Source organism: Sceloporus occidentalis, unplaced genomic scaffold (assembly GCF_023333645.1).
Source record: "Sceloporus occidentalis isolate IW3139 unplaced genomic scaffold, rSceOcc1.0.p SCAF_16, whole genome shotgun sequence".
Taxonomy (NCBI): Eukaryota; Metazoa; Chordata; class Lepidosauria; order Squamata; family Phrynosomatidae; genus Sceloporus; species Sceloporus occidentalis.
In genome coordinates, this window is record NW_028316996.1 from 15,398,927 (window position 1) to 15,422,300 (window position 23,374).

Consider the following 23,374-nt stretch of genomic DNA (forward strand, 5'->3'; position numbering starts at 1 on the left):
TGTTGACGGAAGGGGTTAATATTATATCTTGTCCTCACGCCAGGAATAATAAGTGTGCGTTGCCTTGTCTGCCGGGTCCGCCCGCTCTCACTGAGCGGCCCCTGTCACTTGTGACCTTTGCCCCACACGGGCAGCAGAGATGAGAAGCCTGCTGCTAAACTCCATAGTGGCCGTGTGCCCGCCCGGACAGGGCATAGGGAAGGCTGGCTCCCTGCCCTGGCCTCCGCTCAGGTAAGCGCTGTATCTAGCGTACAAGTATTTATCACCCTAGCAGGCATCCTGATACATTTGTTTGCTGCAGACTAGATGGACTGAATGGTTTGTATCTGCCGCTAAATGTTATGTTTGTACCTTGTATGTATACGCAGATCAGCAATACCATCGTGACCACTGACAGGTGAAGTAAATAACACTGATAATCTTATCAGTGGGTGGGAAATATTAGACAGCAAGTGAACATTTCATCCTCAAAGTTGATATGCTAGAAGCAGGAAAAACAGGCAAGCGTAAGAATCTAATCAACTTGAAGGGCCAAATTGTGATGGCTTGACAACTGCTTCAGGCTAGGTTTCCACTTGGGGTTTTGTTTTTTTTGCAAAAACACCCATAAGGCTAGGTTTCCACTTGGGTTTTTGTCCTGCGTTTTTTTTGCTTGATGAAAAACGCCAAGAAAACTGCCACTGCATTTACCTGCGTTTTGGTGTTTTTTCTGGAGTTTTTTCTGGCGTTTTAGCCTTTCTGTGGAAATTGCTTTTTTTGACCTTAGGCAGTTTTTCCAGCCTTTACAAGTTAGAAGTTTCACCCAGCTAAAAGGGATTAGGATAAATGGCAAGTATCTGCCCCCTCCTGATGTCATTTTCTTGGTAGAGTTCTACTTAAACGCCCCGGCGGACCCTTTTGTCTCTTTTCTGTGGTTTGTAAGGCCTGCTTTATTCCGAATGTCTGCTCCTCTAGGAAGATTGGCCCCAAATGATGGTGCAAATTGTTTGCTGTTGCTTTTGTCACGCAGGATCCAGTTGATGCGTCGCGTATGTTTGTTTGTAAGGCATGTTTGTTCCAAATGGTGTAGAATTCAATATGAACTTTGTTTTGTGTGAAACTGTTTGTTTCCAGCCTATTTCTCGTAGGACACACAGATACTGGGTCCATCCTCTGCATTGTAACTGTGGAAAAAAACGCCATAAAAAACACCAAGGCAAAAAACCCACATGGCTTTTTCATGGCGTTTTTCTCTCCCATTGACTTCTATTGGAGAAAAACGCCAAGATTTCCTTGCAAAAAACGCCAGAGTGTCAACATGCTGCGATTTTGAAAAACTGCCACAGAGCCCAAAAAAGCAGAAAAACGCCAAAGAGGACTGAAAAAACGCCAGACAGAAAAACGCCAAGTGGATATGGCATTCTGCGATTTCCTATTGAAGAACAGCTAACATCTGGCTGCTGCGTTTTTTCACAAAAAAAAACGCCAGGTGGCGCTATTGGCGTTTTTATGGGTGTTTCAGCAAAAAAAAAACCAAGTGGAAACCTAGCCTAATAACGCCAGTTCAGCCACATGGCGTTTTATTAGTGAGTAAACGCTGGCGTTTTTTGCAAGGAAATCTTGGCGTTTTTCTCCAATAGAAGTCTATGGGAGAGAAAAAACGCCATGAAAAAGCCATGTGGGTTTTACCTTGGCGTTTTTTTCCACAGTTACAATGCAGAGGATGGACCCAGTATCTGTGTGTCCTACGAGAAATAGGCTGGAAACAAACAGTTTCACGCAAAACATATATATTTAACTTTACACCATTTGGAACAAACATGCCATTACAAACAAACATACCCGACTGGATCCTGCGTGCCAAAAGCAACAGCAAGCAATTTGCACCGTCATTTGGGGCCAATCTTCCTAGAGGAGCAGACATTCGGCATAAAGCATGCCTTACAAACCACAGAAAAGAGACAAAAGGGTCCGCCGGGGCGTTTAAGTAGAACTCTGCCAAGAAAATGACATCAGGAGGGGGCAGATACTTGCCATTTATCCTAATCCCTTTTAGCTGGGTAAAAAGTCCAACGTGTAAAGGCTGGAAAAACTGCCTAAGGTCAAAAAAGTAATTTCCGCAGAAAGGCTAAAACTCCAGAAAAAAACGCCAAAACGCAGGAAAATGCAGTGGCAGTTTTCTTGACGTTTTTTCCTGGCGTTTTTCATCAAGAAAATAACGCAGGACAAAAACCCAAGTGGAAACCTAGCCTTAGAGCATCTCCAAAACTACAGCACTTGTGGGATGTTCTGGGTCTGCATTGGTCGGTTCCCATCAAAAGTGGTCCAAAGAAACCAGTGAAACGGCAACCGGGTTATGGGTGGCCAAGGCTCATTGATGCATGTGGGAGCTGAAGGCTGGCCCATGTGGTCAAAGTCAACAGACAAGCTACTGTAGCTCAAATTGCTGAAAAAGTGAATGCTGGTTCTGAAAGAAAGATGTCAGAACACACAGTGCATCACAGTTTGTTGCGTATGGGGCTCATGCTGACCCCTGTCCACTGCTGAAGCACCTACAAAGGGCACGTGAGCTTAAGTAATGGACCACGGAGCAATGGAAGAAGGTAGCCTAGTCTGCTGAATCACGTTTTCTCTTACATCACGTGGATGACCTGCTACGCAACACTTACCTGGAGAACACATGGTACCATGGAGGCCCAACCTCGCAACTTACAGGACTTAAATGATCTGCTGCTAACATCTTGGTGCCGGATCCCACAACACACTTTTAGAGGAATAGCGGAGTCCATGTCTCGACGGGTCAGGGTTGTTTTGGCGGCAAAAGGGGGACCTAATATTAGGCAGGTGGTCATAATATTATGGCTGATTTGTGTAAAATACATACACATACACAGTGAATACTAACTTATATAGCAGTTTTCAAGCCCTGAGCGCCAACAGCATGAACAGCTTTGCCAGGTTTGGATGGGAAATCAGAAGGGGAAATGCACTGGCTGCGTGACTGTTTCTTGCTCTTGGCTCAAAATAAGCTTCTTACATTTTCAGTTGGACTTCTAAATTCTCCATATATTATTCTAGCCCTTGTAAGGCATCTTGTGCGCATGCCTAATGCCCCTGAGCACAACTTCTTGACTGGTCTTTGGGGCAGAAAGCAGCATAGCAGCTCCTTTAATGCTAATGTTATCCCTGGTTTTGTACACCAACCAACACGTTTACATAAGTGGGATTGCCTAAAATGTCACAAAGAATTTCCTAGTTTCCATGACTTGTCCTACGTTGAAGGCTTACTGGTTTAATTTAAATTTCTGGACCATGAGAATAGAAGCCGCAAATTAACGTCATGTTTGCGTGAGGTCTGTAAGCGTTGTGCATGTTTTCCAGGTGCTCTGCGCTTTAAACACTTTAGTAAATACATCTAGTAGGTATTTATCTCAAGGTATTCTGTTTTACTGAACAATCCCTACTGTATTAAAGCCATTGAGACTGTGTAATTTTGTTTTGTATCAGGAATGAATTTAAACACTTCCAGAGGTTGACTATGACTCCAACACGTGAAGGTAAACCACGTTAACTTTTTTTTCTTATTACAAATTTGCTAATGATACTAAAACTTGGAAATGTTGGAATGTTTCTGGAAAGTTCCAGGGTAAGAAAACTGTCACAACGTTTCATGGCTCAAATGCTCGTGTTTTATAGCTGGACAGAAGCACATCATTGGGCGTGTGTGTGTGTGTGTGAGATAAACGGTACACAAATCACATGACCTGCTCAGATGTCACGGTGGACAATCCTGCTAGGCACCTGCTGCTCGTGTCGGGAAAATACACACCTTTGGTTTAGTTAATAGTATATGTACACGAGGTTCCTTCAGTCTGTACATAAAAGGGGTATTCTAAAAATAAATATCAACATGGAGACACCAAAACAAGGAATACTGAAAGAAAGGTGTGTGTGTATATATATATATATATATATATATATATATATATATATATATATATATAATGTATATGTGTGTGTGTGTCTGTATAGTTACTAGAGGAGTAGAAAATACCAGATACGCTGTAAAATAAACTTCTACGACACTAGAGTGCAGTATGTGGCCACAAAATCGCTTGCCTTATTGTTAGTTTCGCTGTAAAACAGTTTGTGGGATTTTGAATAATGTTTTATGACCCGACAGCCGTGAGTGTACACAGGTTTTGTAGTTCCTAGGTAAAGAGAGATGTGTGTATTTATGCGTTTTTTTTCATAAATACCGTAAATTAAAACATTTTTATCCCATTAAGTATTATGATCTCACTCCTATTCTTCAGTGCATCACTCTGTTTTTGCTTCACAGTGCTATTCCTACCTGTCCCTTTAACTTACCTTTTGTGTTGACAGAATACAGGGTTTTAGTAATAGATCTAAGAGAAGAACAGTCCAGGAGAGAGAATATTTAATAAAAGAAATAAAAAAATAAATGCAGAACAAAAAACACTGAAAGCGACTTAACGCAACACCATTTGGATTTATAATACTTAAAGGAGTGAGGGCAAAGTGACATTTCTAGTTCCTCACATGTTGCTTGCAGTTTAATGAGTAAACTAATGTTTAATTAACGATAAGTGAAAAAATGTCTGTTTCTCACTCCTACTTTCACCATCTCACCAGGGCCGGCCCGACAATGGAGCCGCCCCAAGCCCCTTTTTTTTTTTTTTTTTTTTTTTTTTTTTTTTTTTTTTTTGATTGTACATTATATCATTTGTTTTCTTTATGTTCATTTGTGTTTTATATATTCATGCAATACACCTCTATTAACCCCTTAACGACCTTTGCCGGTTCAGGACCGTCATGGAAAAACGGTCGCTTAACCCCTTCGCGACCTTTGCCGGTTCAGGACCGTCATAACAAGAAGGTCACTAAATGACCTTTGACGGTCCTGAACCGTCAAAAAATTAAATAAGCTTAGAAAGTGATCAAGGATCACTTTCTTCGCTTAAACGGCCTTGCTGCAATGCCTCGATGTCGAGGCATTCAGCAAGGCCGAGATCGGCATCGGGGGCCATGTCTGGCCCCTCCCCGGGGCGTCAACAGCCGCCATACATTGTATGGCGGCGGACGCCCGTTTTAAAAGCGTTTAGGAGGCGATCAACGATCGCCTCCTAAACTTAAAAGGTGTCGCTGGAATGCCTCGATCAGGAGGCATCCAGCGACACCAAACACTTACCTCTGGGTGGGCTGTGACAATAAAGACGAAAAAGTTCGCTAGAGGGTCTCCAGACCCTCTAGAGAACTGGCTCCACTTGCTGGTTGAATACAGGTACTGCATTCAACCATGCAAGTCAATGGAGCCCAGCTTTCTAATCACTGTGATTAGTAAAATATTCAAAAAAAAATAAAAATAAATAAAAAAATGGAAAAAAAAAATGTGCTAACATTTAAAAATAATTATGCAGTGATGTCACTAGATGAACCATCCAGTACCAGCAAAATGTGTAAAAAAAAAATATAAAAAAAAGTATTAAAAAAATAAAATAAAATTAAAAAATAAAGTTTATTATTTTGAGCAAGTGCTAAAATTTCTCAAAAATCTCAACAGAGTTAAAATAAAAGCACTTCAAATACCCAAGGGGTGTCTAATATATAAAAAAAATGGCTGATGGGGTAAATTGGAGTGGCCTAGCTCAAAGATAGGGCATAGGTACAGACTGACCAAAATGGCGAAAAAAAGCGCACTTCCCAAATGTGGCATTTTAAATCTGAAACAACCCGCCAAACCCATGCATGTCGGGTATCACTGCACTCAGGAGATGTTCCTGAACACACATTGGCGTGTTGTTTGACAGTGGCATATACCAGAACCTGTATATCTATAACTAAAGTACAATTTGTGTGAAAAAAAATAAAAAAAATTACTATTACAAAGTTTGACAAAGTGTAGTTCTATAATTGGTGCATGGAAAGGGTTAAAATAACAGCATTTGGAATACCCTGGGGTGTCTCGTTTTCAAAAATATATGGTTTGAATGGGTTAAATTGAGTTAACCGGCTTCAAAGATATTCCAAAGAGGAGAGGGAGGCACAATGACCAAATGACCACCTGAATTACGCATGCCCCAAAAGTAGCCTTTTACCAGCCAAACAATCTGACAAACCCATGCATGTGGGGTATCGCTGTACTCAGGAGATGTTGCTGAACACATATTGGGGTGTTTGACAGTGACATATACCAGCACCTGTATATCTATAACTAAAGTACAATTTGTGTGGGAAAAAAAATAAAAAAAATTACTATTACAAAGTTTGACAAAGTGTAGTTGTATAATTGGTGCATGGAAAGGGTTAAAATAACAGCATTTGGAATACCCTGGGGTGTCTAGTTTTCAAAAATATATGGTTTGAATGGGTTAAATTGAGTTAACCGGCTTCAAAGATGTTCCAAAGAGGAGATGGAGGCAGACTGACCAGATTTGTTAAAAAAGATTTGGAAATCATAAAACGCTGCTTGTACTTATTGCCCTATAACTTACAAAAAACAGCAAAAAAACATTGGGTATTTCTAAACTCAGGACAAGTAGTAGAATCTATTTAGCTAGTTTTTTTACTTGCTTTTTTAGGTGAGTAAAAGATTTTTCAAATAAAAGTCATAAAATGTGTTTTTTTTTCAATTTTTCACCATGTTTTTTTAATTTTTTTTATAGTAAATAAGATGATACGATCAAAATAATGGTATCTGAAGAAAGCCCATCTTGTCCTGAAAAAAACAATATATAACTTATGTGGGTACACTAAATGGGTGAGGAGAAAATTACTGCTGAACACAAGCACCACAAAAGTGTCAAAACAGCCTCGGTCCCACAGGGTACAAAACGAAAAATGAGCCCGGTCCTTAAGGGGTTAACGACCTTTGACGGTCCTGAACCGTCAAAAAATTTAATAAGCTTAGAAAGTGATCAACGATCACTTTCTTCGCTTAAACGGCGTTACTAAAATGCCTTGATGTCGAGGCATTCAGCAAGGCCGAGATCGGCATCGGGGGCCATGTCTGGCCCCTCCCCGGGGCGTCAACAGCCGCCATACATTGTATGGCGGCAGACGCCCGTTTTAAAAGCGTTTAGGAGGCGATCAACGAATCGCCAGAATTTATAGATTTTGTGACTGACGATTATAATGGTGATACACACACACACACACACACACTCTCTCTCTATATGGACAGAAGTATTGGGACACCTGACAATTACACCAACAGAGCATTTTATGACCTTGCATTGTAAATACATAGACATTAATATCTAGATGGTCCCCCCCTGTGCAGCTATAAGACTTTCCACAAGATTTTGGAGTGTTTGTGGGAATATTTACCCGTTCATCCAGTAAAGAGTTTGTGAGGTCAGGCACTGATGTTGGACAAAAAGGCCTGGCTCACAATCTCCGTTCCAGTTCATCCCAAAAGTGTTTGGGGTTGAGGTCAGGGCTCTGCGCAGCCGGTCAGGTTCTTCCACTCCAAATTCATCCAACAAGTCTTTATGGCCCCTGCTTTGTGCACTGGGGCACAGTCATGATGAAAGAGAAAAAAAGGGCCTCCCCAAACTGTTCCCACAATGCTGTGGACATACCCTGCTGGTGTAATGGTCAAGTGTCATAATACTTTTGTCCATATAGGACATGCACACTAATATATCCCACCCAATGACAGATGCCATGATAACAAGATTATCAGTCATTCCTTCACCTGTTAGTGGCCATAATGTGATGGCTGATCATTGTGTATATATGATATAAATACATCAATAACCCCCAGAGAAATACTGCTACTCTTTCATTTGTCAGGCTAACATTCTGGTGCTGCAGCCTAAAAATAAAACAGAATTTAAGTTGCATGCATAAATGACTGTTCTGATTTTTCCACATAGGTAAGCAAAATGTTGTCATCATGGGTAGAAAAACATGGTTTTCTATTCCAGAGAAGAACCGGCCTTTAAAGGAAAGAATAAACATTGTGCTAAGCAAGGAGCTAACGTAAGTCAAATGCATGCAATTTCATCTTTGCTTTATTAACCTGGAATAACAAAGTACATTTTCATGCCTGTGATGCATTATAATGTAATGTTTTACTGACTAACTCTGCTAAATATAAATGAACAGAATTATTTTTGCACAAGCAGGTGCGAGTAAGCTATTGATAATCTGTACCGGCCTCTGTTACCTGTGGCCAAAATGTTCCTTGGCTGCGTGGACCTCTTCCCGGAGGTGGCAGCTCGGGGTGTGTCCGGGATCCGAGCCTTCTTGTCCTCACGTGACTTGAAGCCGTTGAGGGACCTGGTGACTGCTGATCCGCCGACCCCTCTCAATCGGTTCCGCTACGCACAACTGGGCAACTTCTTTCTGACCCTGGTCCGTAAGCATGAGGTCTGCCGGGACCTTACTGTTTTCGAGAATCTTTGTGCGCGGGACGAGTCTCCGGCTCACGGTGTGTCTTTGCTTTACGGACTCCTTTTGCCCGCTATTTACACCGCTACCCCGCCCCATGTAGGCAGGTGGGAGAGCTCGCTGAATCTGCTAAAATGTCGATCCTCACTCACAAGTGCTCCATCAGTAACAGGGACCAGGAGATGTCCTATAAGCTTTTGGCCGGTTGGTACCGCCCTCCGTCCACGCTGGCCCGGTACAATCCCGATATACGGGATGAATGCTGGAGGTGTGGGGCTTCCCCGTGTTCGATCCTTCACTTATGGTGGTCTTGCCCTCGGATGCTCTTTTGGACTACTGTCCATTCTACTGCTCAAGCCCTTACCGACAGGCGGCTACCGTTCACCCCAGAGTTCCTTCTGCTGCTGCATATGCCCTACCCTGTCTCTTGGTATAAATCTACGGTACTCCGCCATCTTCTGGTGGCGGCTAAATCTCTGATCCCCCTACATTGGGGTGATCCGGACCCGCCCTCGAGAGTGGATCCTGCAGGTGGAGCGGAGACGTACCCTTGAGGAGCTGATGTGCTCGGCGGACGACAGGTCTGACAAACATCTCCGTCTTTGGTTTCACTGGGCGCAATACCTGTCTGGCCCCGAGATCCGCCCCCATCTGGCGGCCGCACCCGTCCCATAGTCCCACCTTGCTTCCCCCCCCTTTCCCTTTTTTTTTTTTTTTTTATTTTATTTTTTTTTTTTTGTCTCTCTTCTTCTTCTCTTTTTCTCTCTCTTCCCGATCCATGTCTACCCTCTGCTCCCTTTCTCCTTCCCGGATCCTTAGTCTTACCGTCCCCTTCCCGGTCCATCGCGATACCGCGCTTGCCGCTCTGTGGGTGCCTTCCTTATGGTTGGTCACGGTGCCTCGATCACTGTGCTGCGGCTATGCCCCTGACGCTTTTCGCCTCTCTTGTGAGTTGGCGCTTAGCTGTCATCGCCTTCGTAGTTTCCCGGATTCGCCAGCCCCACTCCACACGGAGCCCTTCACACATGCTACATCCTGTTGTGTCACGGGCCGCGATGGCATCAATTCTCCAATAAACTATCTTGATTGACCAGTCTTGCTTTTATTGTCATTCTGCTGACCCAGAGATGGGTTTTTCCCGAATGTATACCCAACATGCTGCATAATTCTTCTTCCTGCATATGTTGTGATGGATTCGGATTGTACCCTTCTCCGTGTCTCCCCCCCCTCCCCTTCTTTTTGTACCCCCCCCCTTCCTTTGTTGGATTTCTCCGAAAAATACTTAATAAACATTGATTTACCCTAAAATGTTCCTTGGCTAACCGCATAAATATAGCTGAAACAGAGTGGTTACTGCATTTTTCTGCTTTGAATGCCCAAACTGTCCGGCTTAAATGTTCACCTTGTGATGTCATTAGGACATTCTCTCTTCTTAATTATGTGTAGGGTATGTTAACATCCTAAAGGAACAGTCTAGCCATCATATCCACTTCACTGTATATCATAGGTGAGTGGCCTAATCTCCCATATACATTTGCCTCTTTCCCTGCACACCAGCTACTTGGATTACAGGAGACGTGTTTTATTACCAATTTAATAGCCACCTTTTTTATTTATTTATTTATTTTTGTTTAGGGAACCACCAAAAGGCGCTCACTACCTTTCCAAAAGTCTAGATGAAGCTTTAAGTCTATTGGAGACTTCTGAATTAAAAGATTGTGTAGATCTTATATGGATCATTGGTGGAAGTTCCCTTTATAAGGTATGTCTTATTCTCTAAAATATACCAGACCGAAGCATTCTTTAAGTAGTGGGGGGGTTTATTTTTCTTAGCCCTTTCTACTTGTTGTCAGGGAATATGATCATTCTGTTTAGGTTTTTTGTGAGTCTACCGTTTTTTCAGAAACTTAGTTAATTCTATGTCTGTAGATGTCTGCCAAAAAGGCACTTTTGATACATTTCAGAATGTGGGATACTAAATTAAATGCATGAATTTGTTGTCATTCAGGGGTTGTAGCTGATTTTCAGAACGGTAAAAAAATGTAAGGCTAATAAAATAGCCTGTAGATCAGCGGCTCTCCCTCCCGCAGCAGCATTGCAGCATCTCCCAGTTTCAGTTGCTTTTATGGATGTGACATTTCGGCACTTCGAGAAGCTCTTTGCATAGCCCAGAAGTGCGGCTATTTGGCGTTCATGTTTCCGGGCTGGGCTGGGCGTCGGGTTACCTGGTTTTCCCCGTCAACTAATATCATGCAATCTGTTGTATACTTTTCTGAATACGTATTTGGGGCACTCGTTCAGAATTGGTGTAGCCTTGACTTCCAAAAACGACGTTAGTTAGGCTGCTGGAATTCCTCCTGTTTTTTTCCCTCTATATTCCCCAACCAACAACTGAAATCCATTAGGCGTTCTTATTGTCTGCCCTGCAAGCTAAGTGAGGTACAAATTGTTATGTAGTAACTTTTCTAGGCCTACCTGGTATGTAAGTTTTGTCTCAACTCAGATCAAATTTGCCCTCTTTTACCTCCCATATCATCTTCCTCTCTGTTCCTACTAAATAAAGGTTATTTAACCAGCACCTCTTCCTCCCACGAGTCTGTCGTCTCAGAGTTTCTCTCTCCTGGTTCCCTTAATTTTCTCCTTGTATGTGTCCGTTTTCTTTAATTTCTTTATTCGTGGAGGGTTCTAGCGTAGGGATGCCATGAAATGAAAATTCTAGACCGAAACCAAAAATTCAGGATTCATTCGGCCGAAACCAATTCTTAAAAGTAACACGCCAAAATGGGACAAAAAATGCAATAACATATATATATTATTTTTATATTTAACAGCAATCACGCCCAGGCAACCAGTACATGCTGGAATCTAGGTATGCCTGGGCATGATAGGAGTGTGATTGCTGTTAACAATCATATAAGCAATATTGTTATTGAAATCACACTCCTATCATGCCCAGGTTCTAGCATGTACAGGTTGCCTGGGCATGATAGCAGTCTGATTGCTGTTTATATATATATATAATATACACACACATATATGTGTGTGTATATATATATATATATATATATATATATATATATATATATATAATGCATTTCTTTTGTCCAATTTTGGTATACTTATAATAAAAATGGCTAACCAAAACAAAAAACAATTACAATATTATATATCATGCCCAGGCAGCCAGCACATGCTAGAACCTGGGCATAATGGGACTGTGATTAAAGGCTCCCTATGCCATAACACTCACAGACACACACTCCCTTAATCACATACTTGCTCATACACCCTCCCCGACCCCCTTACCTGAACTGCAGATCTCTCACTCGCAGACTACTGCAGGGGCTCTGCTGCTTTCTCTCGAACAACTTCTCTGTTGTGCATCCCTAATTCAAGGCCTACCTGGTGTGTCGGTTTTGGCATCCCTCACTCTGAATTTGCCCCATTTTACCTCCTTTATCCTCCTCTCTAGTCGTACTAATCTCCCCTTACCACAGCTATTGTATATAGGAGTTAATAGAAATGTGAGACGGCTTTACCGCTATAAGATATCAAGGCTCATTTGGTCCCTCACTTCGCTCTGTGCTTGAAATGTCTATGGGATGAGTGTGCTTTATCTGTTTCTACAACAACATATTACATAGTTTGTTCTGTGTAAAAAAAAAAAAAAAAAAATATATAAAAAAAAAAAAAACCGGCACTGGATGGTTATAGCATGTTGTGTGCTATGGAAAACATTGAGGACTAAACAAACCGGAAGTCCTCCTTTGCTTTTCAAATAACATTTTCCATAATTTAGGGCTGCAACAACACAGCTCTAACCGTGAGTATAAAATATATTGGGCTGCTGAAAGTTAGGGTAAGTGGGGGTTAATTTAGGGGCAGTTATAGTTGATGGGGTGTTTAGGGTTATTATAGGGGCAGTTATGGTTAATGCGATCTTTAGGATTAATTTAATGCTGAGGACTGAGGGTTAATTTAAGGTACAGTTTAGGGCTGAAACAACTAATCGATAATGAAAATCATTGTCAACGATTTTCATTATCGATTAATCGAATCGATTTTTATCGATTTTATAAAAATTATAATCCGACCTCAAACAGAGATCGGATTATAACACTAGAATCCAGATCCCCCGCAACGCTGCAGGGGACCTGGATTCCCCTCACTGTCGGCCGGTCTCTCACTTCCGTCTCTCCCCCTCCCATACACCCCTCTGACTCCTTCCCCCCCTCCCATACATCACTCTGCCTCTCTACCCGGCTCCGTTACTGACTTCATAGAAGCCTCAGCGTAAGTGAAGGGCAGTGCCGGAGTACGGTCCGGGGGGATTTACCGCGTCGCGCTCCCGTGCGGAGTGCGTCGCCCGAGTACCCGCGGCGTCACAGCCCTGTCCGGGACGCGTCGCCCGGGTGCTCGTGGCGTCGCGCTCCGGTGCGGAGTGCATCTCCCGAATACCCCCGAGTGGCGGGTACTCGGTACTTACCCCTCCCGGGACGATCCAGCCACACAGCGTCCTCATATGCGGCGGTTCACAAGAATGAACCGCCGCACAGTGATAGACACCTACGGTGTCACAAGACACGCCCCCCCTGCCGAACTCTTACCCCTCTGGAGGAGAAGCAACGTCTATTGGACGTCATCAGGGTTGGGGGCGGGATCTGGAAGGGCGGCAGGTTTAAAACCAGAGCACTGATGCCGGTTCAGTGCTCAGTTGTTTTTACAACTAGCTGTAGTACTTACCTGGCGTATATCTGTTTCTTCATGTTGATTCCTGTTACTGACCTTGGCTTGATTCCTGACCACGTTAACCTCTCAGTTCCTGACCCGGCTTGCTTGACCATTCTCTGCCTGCTGCCTGGTACCGACCTCGGCTTGATTCCTGACCACGTTACCTTCTCTGCTCCTGACCCGGATTGTTTGACCATTCTCTGCCTGCTGCCTGTTACCGACCTTGGCTTGATTCCTGACCACGTTAACCTCTCAGTTCCTGACCTGGCTTGCTTGACCATTCTCTGCCTGCTGCCTGGTACCGACCTCGGCTTGATTCCTGACCACGTTACCTTCTCTGCTCCTGACCTGGATTATCTGACCATTAAGAGACTGATCCATTTGTATCCTGCATCCAGGTTTCCACACCTATGCAAACGTAACACGGAGAATCATCCTCTGTCAGCCGGTGGGGGTCTGCATCGCACAGACAGCCTCCGTTACTCACCTTCACTTACGCTGAGGCTTCTATGAAGCTGCAGTGAAATTTCCTGTCAGTAACGGAGCCGGGTAGAGAGGCAGAGCGGTGTATGGGAGGTGGGAGGAGTCAGAGGGGTGTATGGGAGCCACCCTCCCCCTCCCATACGGTGGCGTATGGGAGGGGGGAGGAGGCAAAGTGATGTATGGGAGGGGGGGAGCCAGAGTGGTGTATGGGAGGGGGAGGAGCCAGAGTGGTGTATGGGTGAGTTATAGTGGTGTATGGGGGGTATTATGAATTTCAGGGCATATAGGGGATATAAGGCCTATCGATATTAGGCATATCAGGGGGGCATAAAACATCTGGGGGTAAAAGGTATATCGGGGCTCAGTGGCATATAGGTGGTATTAGGCATATCAGGGGGGCATAAAACATATCTGGGGGTAAAAGGTATATCAGGGGGCTCAGTTGCATATCACTGGCATATAAGAGGTATAAGGCATATATGGGGGCAGAGTGGCAAGCTGGGGGTCAGATGTGCATAACCGGGGGGCAGTTTGGTAAATAAAATTTAAACAAGGCTTTTTTCTCATAGTTTTTATTAAATATGAAAAATAGTTAACATATGAATTAATATTTACTAATAACTTTGTATTCAAACCTAGTTTGAGAAACAGTGTTTGGGTTCTTGTAGCTCTTATTATGTCAGTAAAATAAGAAGGTGAATAGAGAGGCCATTGTGATAAAGAGATGAAAGTGTAAATTGTATGTTTTTTATTACATTATTTTAAATTGAAAAAAAAATTACATTTTTTTTATCCGATTAATCGAAAAAATAATCGGCCAACTAATCGATTATTAAAATAATCGTTAGTTGCAGCCCTAGTACAGTTAGAGGTAAAGGGGGGGGGGGAACTAAGGGGAATCTAAATCCTGGAGGCAGTGAAGATTAATCCTGTATTTATTTATAAAAGTATTGTGTCAGTGTGCTGTGGATGAGTGTAAATCTGAGGGGACTATGGGATATCTGGGGGTATAAGGCATATGTGGGGAGGACTGAGTGGCGTATCTGGGAGGACGGAGTGGCATATCTAGGGGTATAAGGCATATGTGGGAAAGGCGGAGTGGCATATCTGGGGGTATGTGACAAGCCTGGGCTCAAACGTGCATAACTGGGTGGGATGGGAAATAAAAACAAGAAATAATGGGGCAACTAATAGATTATGAAAATAATCGTTAGCTGAAGCCCTACCATAATTGTAATATATGTATAAATAACTCAGTTATTTAGCCTTTTTCCTCATGTAGATATTTGCCATGTTTGCTCTTAATAGTCATCATTCTACAAACCACACTTTTCATTTAGCTCCACAGCCCACATCTCCTCCTATTCTTTAAAACTAATAAGCTCAATGTGAAAGATCTTCTGAAAAACATCGCGTAGAAATTGACCTTTTTTAGCCTTTAAAAAAAAAAAAAAAAAAATTCTATTGAACTACGAAATAAAATATATAATGAAATAAAAAGGGCAGAGAATCGTAAAATAAACTTAGAGAAGCTAAATGTACAAGAAAACCTCCGGGCCCAATGTTAATGAATTGCAATTCTGAAATTGAATAATGTTCACCCTTACAAAGATTAGTACCCCCCAGAGTCTATGGATTGAATTCACTAACCGGGTTTTGCATGTGTCAAAGCATGCAACAGTGAATCTGGAGAGCGTCTTCTGGGTTCTAGAAGTGCCCATTGATTTTCTTTTCAGTAGAGATTGTACTATTACGATCAATAAACGGGAACCTAGCAGTGCTGAGGTGCCACAGGATGCCCCACACATTAAAGACACGTATTACCTGCCAGCTTCCCAACGCGTGATTATGTTGTAATTATACATAGAATAATACCCCAATAGTTTACCAGTGGGTAGGGGAGGAAAAGCTTTTTACCTAAACTTTTGTATTTTTACACATTTTATGGTGTTTTAAATGCAATCAACAATTTAACAATGGAGGCCTCTCCATGAGTTGGAATTAAAGGTCTTTGAAGCAGACGATCCCTTTCTATGCGTGTCTTTGGGGGTCACTTTACAATATGCTGCAGCTGGTGGGGGGGCGAGTATGCCATGCGTGCATCTCCAGAGAACCAAGCTGGGGGGGAAGAGGACAAATGGGAGGGGAATTCTGGGTTTTTTTGTTTTTTTTTTTTTCAGTTTTGAAGTGCTAAATTAACGATAGTGTGTTGTATGTAGTAGAAATAAGTTCACCCAGCAGGATCTGTAATTAGTATGATGTATAATTCATGATGGGAAGAAACAAAAATTGAAGTGTGGTAATATTAAATAATGTAAAGAGGTGTTTAACCCAAAGCGAATTGTGTGGTTTTGCTTTAAAATAATACTGAAATATGTACTAAAGAATGATTTTGTACAGTATCCAAAAAACTTCCGATTCCTGGTCCCAAAACAGGAGGATGGAACATCAAAACGTAGGGAGTAAAATAATTCAGAATGTGAGCTCTCGGATGAATCGCTCGTCTGGTCACTGTTTTGATCACGCGTTGGGAAGCTGGCAGGTAATACGTGTCTTTAATGTGTGGGGCATCCTGTGGCACCTCAGCACTGCTAGGTTCCCGTTTATTGATCGTAATAGTACAATCTCTACTGAAAAGAAAATCAATGGGAACTTCTAGAACCCAGAAGACGCTCTCCAGATTCACTGTTGCATGCTTTGACACATGCAAAACCCGGTTAGTGAATTCAATCCATAGACTCTGGGGGGTAAGAATACTTCCATTTTCAATTTTGTCTCACAAATTGATTGTGTAGAAGAAAATTGCTAAAACCCATATGTTTTTGCGTCTGTAATGTATGCGTATTCCGTCTACCTGTACAAATGCTCCCAATACAGACACATCCACAGTATGAGACGCGTGGGTAGCTCCTTTTCCATGGATACAAGCTACCTGCAGGGAGTTAAAAATGACTCACAAGCAAAGTCTCGATTCAAAGTAATGAAAGTAATGTGCATTATTTAATTCTTTTCCCTAAGAAGTTCAATTTTATTTGCCTCTGGGCCTTTATCAGTGACTTCATTTTTCTTTCTTCTATTTGGTCTTATTTAACCCTTCAGAGATCAATGCAATTTATGTATTTGTGCAACTTTTTAAGCTTTTTTTTGTTTGTTTTAAAGCAGGAAAAAACATATTTTTTTAATAGCTTCTGGTTTACATTTGTGTGCAAAATGCTTAACCCCTTAAGGACCGGGCTCATTTTTCGTTTTGTACCCTGTGGGACCGAGGCTGTTTTGACACTTTTGTGGTGCTTGTGTTCAGCTGTAATTTTCTCCTCACCCATTTAGTGTACCCACATAAGTTATATATTGTTTTTTTCAGGACAAGATGGGCTTTCTTCAGATACCATTATTTTGATCGTATCATCTTATTTACTATAAAAAAAAATTAAAAAAACATGGTGAAAAATTGAAAAAAAAACACATTTTATGACTTTTATTTGAAAAATCTTTTACTCACCTAAAAAAGCAAGTAAAAAAACTAGCTAAATAGATTCTACTACTTGTCCTGAGTTTAGAAATACCCAATGTTTTTATGTTTTTTTGCTGTTTTTTGTAAGTTGTAGGGCAATAAGTACAAGTAGCGTTTTATGATTTCCAAATCTTTTTTAACAAATCTGGTCAGTCTGCCTCCATCTCCTCTTTGGAACATCTTTGAAGCCGGTTAACTCAATTTAACCCATTCATACCATATATTTTTGAAAACTAGACACCCCAGGGTATTCCAAATGCTGTTATTTTAACCCTTTCCATGCACCAATTATACAACTACACTTTGTCAAACTTTGTAATAGTAATTTTTTTTATTTTTTTTCCCACACAAATTGTACTTTAGTTATAGATATACAGGTGCTGGTATATGTCACTGTCAAACACCCCAATATGTGTTCAGCAACATCTCCTGAGTACAGCGATACCCCACATGCATGGGTTTGTCAGATTGTTTGGCTGGTAAAAGGCTACTTTTGGGGCATGCGTAATTCAGGTGGTCATTTGGTCATTGTGCCTCCCTCTCCTCTTTGGAATATCTTTGAAGCCGGTTAACTCAATTTAACCCATTCAAACCATATATTTTTGAAAACTAGACACCCCAGGGTATTCCAAATGCTGTTATTTTAACCCTTTCCATGCACCAATTATAGAACTACACTTTGTCAAACTTTGTAATAGTAATTTTTTTTATTTTTTTTCACACAAATTGTACTTTAGTTATAGATATACAGGTCCTGGTATATGCCACTGTCAAACAACACCCCAATGTGTGTTCAGGAACATCTCCTGAGTACAGTGATACCCGACATGCATGGGTTTGTCGGGTTGTTTCAGATTTAAAATGCCACATTTGGGAAGTGCGCTTTTTTTCTCCATTTTGGTCAGTCTGTACCTATGCCCTATCTTTGAGCTAGGCCACTCCAATTTACCCCATCAGCCATTTTTTTTATATATTAGACACCCCTTGGGTATTTGAAGTGCTTTTTTTTAAACTCTTTGTTGAGATTTTTGAGAAATTTTAGCACTTGCTCAAAATAATAAACTTTATTTTTTAATTTTATTTTATTTTTTTAATACTTTTTTTATATTTTTTTTACACATTTTTCTGGTACTGGATGGTTCATCTAGTGACATCACTGCATAATAATTTTTAAATGTTAGCACATTTTTTTTTTATTTTTTATTTTTTTTTATTTTTTTTGAATATTTTACTAATCACATAGTGATTAGAAAGCTGGGCTCCATTGACTTGCATGGTTGAATGCAGTACCTGTATTCAACCAGCAAGTGGAGCCAGTTCTCTACAGGGTCTGGAGACCCTCTAGCGAACTTTTTCGTCTTTATTGTTTTATTTCCCGGGCCGCCGCCATCTTGCTTGATGGCGAAGATCACCGGCAGCGGCGGCTGTGACCGCTCTGCGGAGCGGTCACAGCCCACCCAGAGGTAAGTGTTTGGTGTCGCTGGATGCCTCCTGATCGAGGCATTCCAGCGACACCATTTAAGTTTAGGAGGCGATCGTTGATCGCCTCCTAAACGCTTTTAAAACGGGCGTCCGCCGCCATACAATGTATGGCGGCTGTTGACGCCTCCGGGAGGGGCCAGACATGGCCCCCGATGCCGATCTCGGCCTTGCTGAATGCCTCGACATCGAGGCATTACAGTAACGCCGTTTAAGCGAAGAAAGTGATCGTTGATCACTTTCTAAGCTTATTTTACTTTTTGACGGTTCAGGACCGTCAAAGGTCATTTAGTGACCTTCATGTCATGACGGTCCTGAACCGGCAAAGGTCGCGAAGGGGTTAAATAGGCGCAAGTGCAAAGGGCTAACCATAGAAAAATGTCAGGACATCTAATTGGCTTCTGCCACTACTATAAAGCAAATTACCTCTCCATTTTTTTGGGCACCGACAACTGTGGCAATTATAAATCATCACTAAAACGTTAGAGAGGAATTCAAAATGTGACAGTGTTTTTGATTGTTGTAATAGATACAGTGACCAGTCAATTGACGTGTTACTTTTAACAAACAAACAATAGGAAACTAACTGCAGATAACATGACCGTCCCCAGTAACAAATCCATGCTTGGGGGGGGGGGGGGGGGGCATGCCATTTTAAAGACGGATTCTACACAGTGTCCTACTGTAGTTAACGGCAAATGAATATGGTGACCTTTCGAGTATTTGTACAGGGCAGGCATATCGCCTCAGCTGGTATAAATATTAACAGCTGGCACATTCTCACTCTTATGGTTAAAAATACGGACACTTTTTGGTGATCATACAAATGTTATCTATGTGTAAAAACAGTTGATTTAGTTTCCATCACTGTATACACAGCGATTAGGATTCTTAGATAAAATTACTGTGTGCTTAGCGGGTGCATTAGCGATTCGGTAAATGCCACATGTTGGAAGGGGGAAAGAACCATGGAAATCATGGTTCACACGAGTGCGAGTGCCATGTTTATTTCAGGTTTCAAAAAAATTGAAGACGGCGTCAAGTTTTAAGATTACAGATAGATCTCCATTCTCTTATTTAACATGTTGCACTGTGCATATGCAAAGTATACACTGTTGCGAACAAACTTTTCTGGCAGATGACTACTGAGGTTATGCCGAGGGATCTGGCAACTGTCTTTGTTCCTGCTAAAAGCCAGTCTACATTTAAACACAAATGATTGAAATATCTGCAAGAAATAGTTGATATTAAGACCTTTTTGTTATAAACAAGCAGATTGATTTGACTTTCTCTTTGGAAAAAATCATGAGAAAAGGTCATTGCGTTAGTCAGAGAAAATGTACAATGAATATGAAAGGGAGACTTTCAAGCTTGGAGTATCTTTAAATTGTGCCTGCCTGGAATAAAACCAGGTTGTACAATATTAAAATGTTGGTTAGGTGTACGTTTTAATATCAAATGTCAACTTTTACTGAAGCATTTTTGTTTTAAATACATACATCTGTAGTGTGCTATGATTCACAGTGCAATTTACATTGTGGTAGCTTCTTGTAAATCCTGACAGTTTCTTCTGTCAGGATTTCTCTGAACAAACCCTCATTTTATAATCGATAAAAATTGATTCAACTAATCGATAATGAAACTCGTTGGCAATGATTTTCATTATCGATTTTTATCGATTTTAGTTGTTGCAGCCCTACATATAAATCTCACTTATGTTTAAGATTAATTTCATTATTTACAAGGTAACCAATTTCCCATAATAACCCCAGAGGGGGTTCCTTTATTTTGTCTATACTTGGTAGTTAGATGCAGGTCTATTTTTAGGTAGTCTGATTACTGAATTAAGGTTTCCTTCTTTTACTTGTTCATAGGATCATTATTAGGTTTATTGGGTTATCTTAGGTTTTTCAGATTCAGCTGATACCATAGGTTTCAACCCTTAGGTCCCATATTTAATTTTATTTTTACTATTACCAGTAAAAGTTTTATGTTTTTATATTTCACATCATTGGGCTGCTCCAGCTTGTCTCTTCTTTGTAGTTTGACACAAAATAAGGAAAGGGCAGGTTTTTGTCAGTTAATTTACGTTAATATATATCTTTTTTTATTTTATTTTTTTACAAGGAAATATATTCCATGGGACTTCCCCTTTCAGATGTAGTTTTTAGCATTAGCGGTGTTGCTCGGGCCATGTACTTTATTAGCAGGCGCATGAAATTTAACATGCAAGGGAAACGGTTTTTAAAATGCAAATATATTTAAATTACTTTGGGAACAACCATGATTTTAGTTTAATGTTCTTTTTAATGCTTTCCCTGGTTACATATTTTAGCTAACCAAGCATCTGGTATAATTATTAAATGATGTAGCCCCAGTTAGAACGTGCATTTCATTCATAATTTGGTGAGGCTGTTAACCCCTTTGTGGCAATGGCTGTTTTAACATTTCTGCTGTACTCTTGTTTAGCTATAATTTTCTTCTTTCTCATTTACGTGGGCTTTCTTTTGTTGCTGTTATTTTAATTGTATCCTATAATTTAGTAATTTTTTTAGAAAATATGGTGAAAATTAACACAATTAAAGGACCTAGAAAAAAACTGCAAAAATGTAAACCCCCCCCTCATCCCCATGTCCTTTTTGGGACATCTTTGAAGTTCAATTTACGCCATCAAACCATATGTGTTTGAAAACTAATGTTTCAATTGCTGGTATTTTAAATAGTCTGGAGAGACCTTCTTGGAAACTTTTTTTTTTTTTTTTTTTTTTTTAAGGACGCCGCCATCTTGCTAGAGGCAAAATCTCTTGCAATGGCGTGTGTGACCACTCTCCGGAGAGGTCACAGTGCGTCGTGGGTTTTCAGTGTCGCTGAATGCCTGGATTGTAGATTAAAGTTGTGATGTGCCTGGCACGCCTGGTATACAGCCTCATACACGTTAATTTATATTTACCATTTTCTTCAGTGTACAGCTTGTAAATGGTTCTCTACATTAACATATTTGTCCACTTTTATTGCATTGGTTATATTGGCACAGTTTGAAAAAGTAACAAAATAAAGAAGATACAGTTTATTCAAAACATGATCTTGATTACATTTTAAGTAAAACAAACTTTGGTACATGCTTCTGGCATGTATGTTATTACGCAGCTGCTGTTTGTGCCATGAAATAAGGACAGGTTGTGAATATTGGATAAAACACTGCTGTCATGTGGCTGCTAAACGTGACCATATACTGTAACATTCCTATGAATACTCTGTCCACAAGAAGATGTCAAGAAGACCCATTGCGCATAATAAGGACATCCAGGGTTTTCCACAGTGGCAGAGATATGGCACCAGAATGGAAAAAATACAAATATATGGGGGGAAAACATGGCAGGCACATGGCAAACAAAATGTAATGTGTGCCAATATGAGTATGTCTAAAAAAACAATCTTACTGACTTTGGGAAGTTTTTCTAAAGGATGACCGTTTTTAGGCAGTCAGGCAGATAAGAATAACGCAGCTTGTAACTGTAAAAATAATGAATATATAGATTCCTCCTATTTACCCTTTCTTTCTACTCCCTCATCTTCCAAGTATTTTGTTTTGCATGCAATCTTTACTGAATAAAAAGTATTCTAAAATAATTAGTGATTAGATATTGTTAGTTTCAATCATTTTTCCTCTTCGCTATTTGACAGGAGGTAATGGATAAGCCTGTACATCAGAGGCTTTTTGTGACAAGAATACTGCAAGAGTTCGAGTGTGATACATTTTTACCAGAAATTGATCTAAATTCCTACAAGCTACTTCCAGAGTAAGTCAAATTATGCGTTTATATGTAAAAAAAAACAAAAAACCACAGAACAATACAATTGCAGGTATTGAGTGATCCACAAAACCTGCAATTAACACGAATTGACGATGACTACACCTAATCATTCTGTAGCTGTGGAACACTTTTTACTTGTTGATCACAATCTTAAAATTCCTTTTGTTTTCATTAGATTCCCTGGCATACCATCTGAAATACAAGAAGAAAACGGTATTCAGTACAAATTTGAAGTCTATGAAAAGAGATTATAAAATGTCAGGGGGGGGGTGGTTATAGCCTATTTAAAATAAATTTGGTTTAATCTGTCTTCACGTAGTATTTTGTTTACCCTTTTTAGTTGATTTGTATTATATTTTTAATGTTACTTTTTTGCAAATTTTCCTGTTATGTTTTAATTAAAGGTAGTGTTTAAAAAAAAAATAAAAACACAGCTAAGGTGGCATCTGCTAATTTTCCTTGTGTGAACACTTAAAATATCACCGAACAAGATGTATGTCAGCATCAGTTTGCCTCACTGGTCTATTTAAAATTGAGGATTGTTAACCATCTAGAGAACAATGAGACGTAAGGGATGCTTTTGTTTTCATTCACTATGACTTATGAAGTGAGGTGTCTTGTAAGGCAGCAGTACATCCCTCTTGCACCATATTGCTCTAAAATAACCATCATGTTCCTCCTAGCGGTTAGTCTTCTGGTTGTTCAATTTGCTCTTGGTCTTCTTTATAAGATCTAACTGAATCCGAAAACTATATGAAAGAACAACCCTGTATAGTTCAAGATAGGAACCGGAGCAGTCTATGAACAGATAACCCTCTATCCCAACTCTAATGGACTTGTGTTCCAGTGATGCCTACAAGCTGATCATGTACCCATCTGCAGTGGTGCTAGCTGTCTATCGTTTGTATGAGCACGTCTTCAGAAACACTTATTATAATAAAAATTTGTGCAGAACTAT

General features: G+C 40.7%; 1 protein-coding gene across 1 annotated transcript; it reads left to right on the forward strand.

Moving 5' to 3' along the window:
- The first annotated feature begins 139 nt into the window (after positions 1 to 139).
- LOC149303073 (dihydrofolate reductase-like) lies at positions 140 to 22,670 on the forward strand. Its single transcript, XM_089481882.1, has 6 exons — positions 140 to 231; positions 3,487 to 3,536; positions 7,881 to 7,986; positions 10,033 to 10,159; positions 22,286 to 22,401; positions 22,592 to 22,670. The coding sequence occupies exons 1-6, from the start codon at positions 140 to 142 to the stop codon at positions 22,668 to 22,670; spliced, it is 570 nt and encodes a 189-aa protein (XP_089338008.1).
- Positions 22,671 to 23,374: the final 704 nt, after the last annotated feature.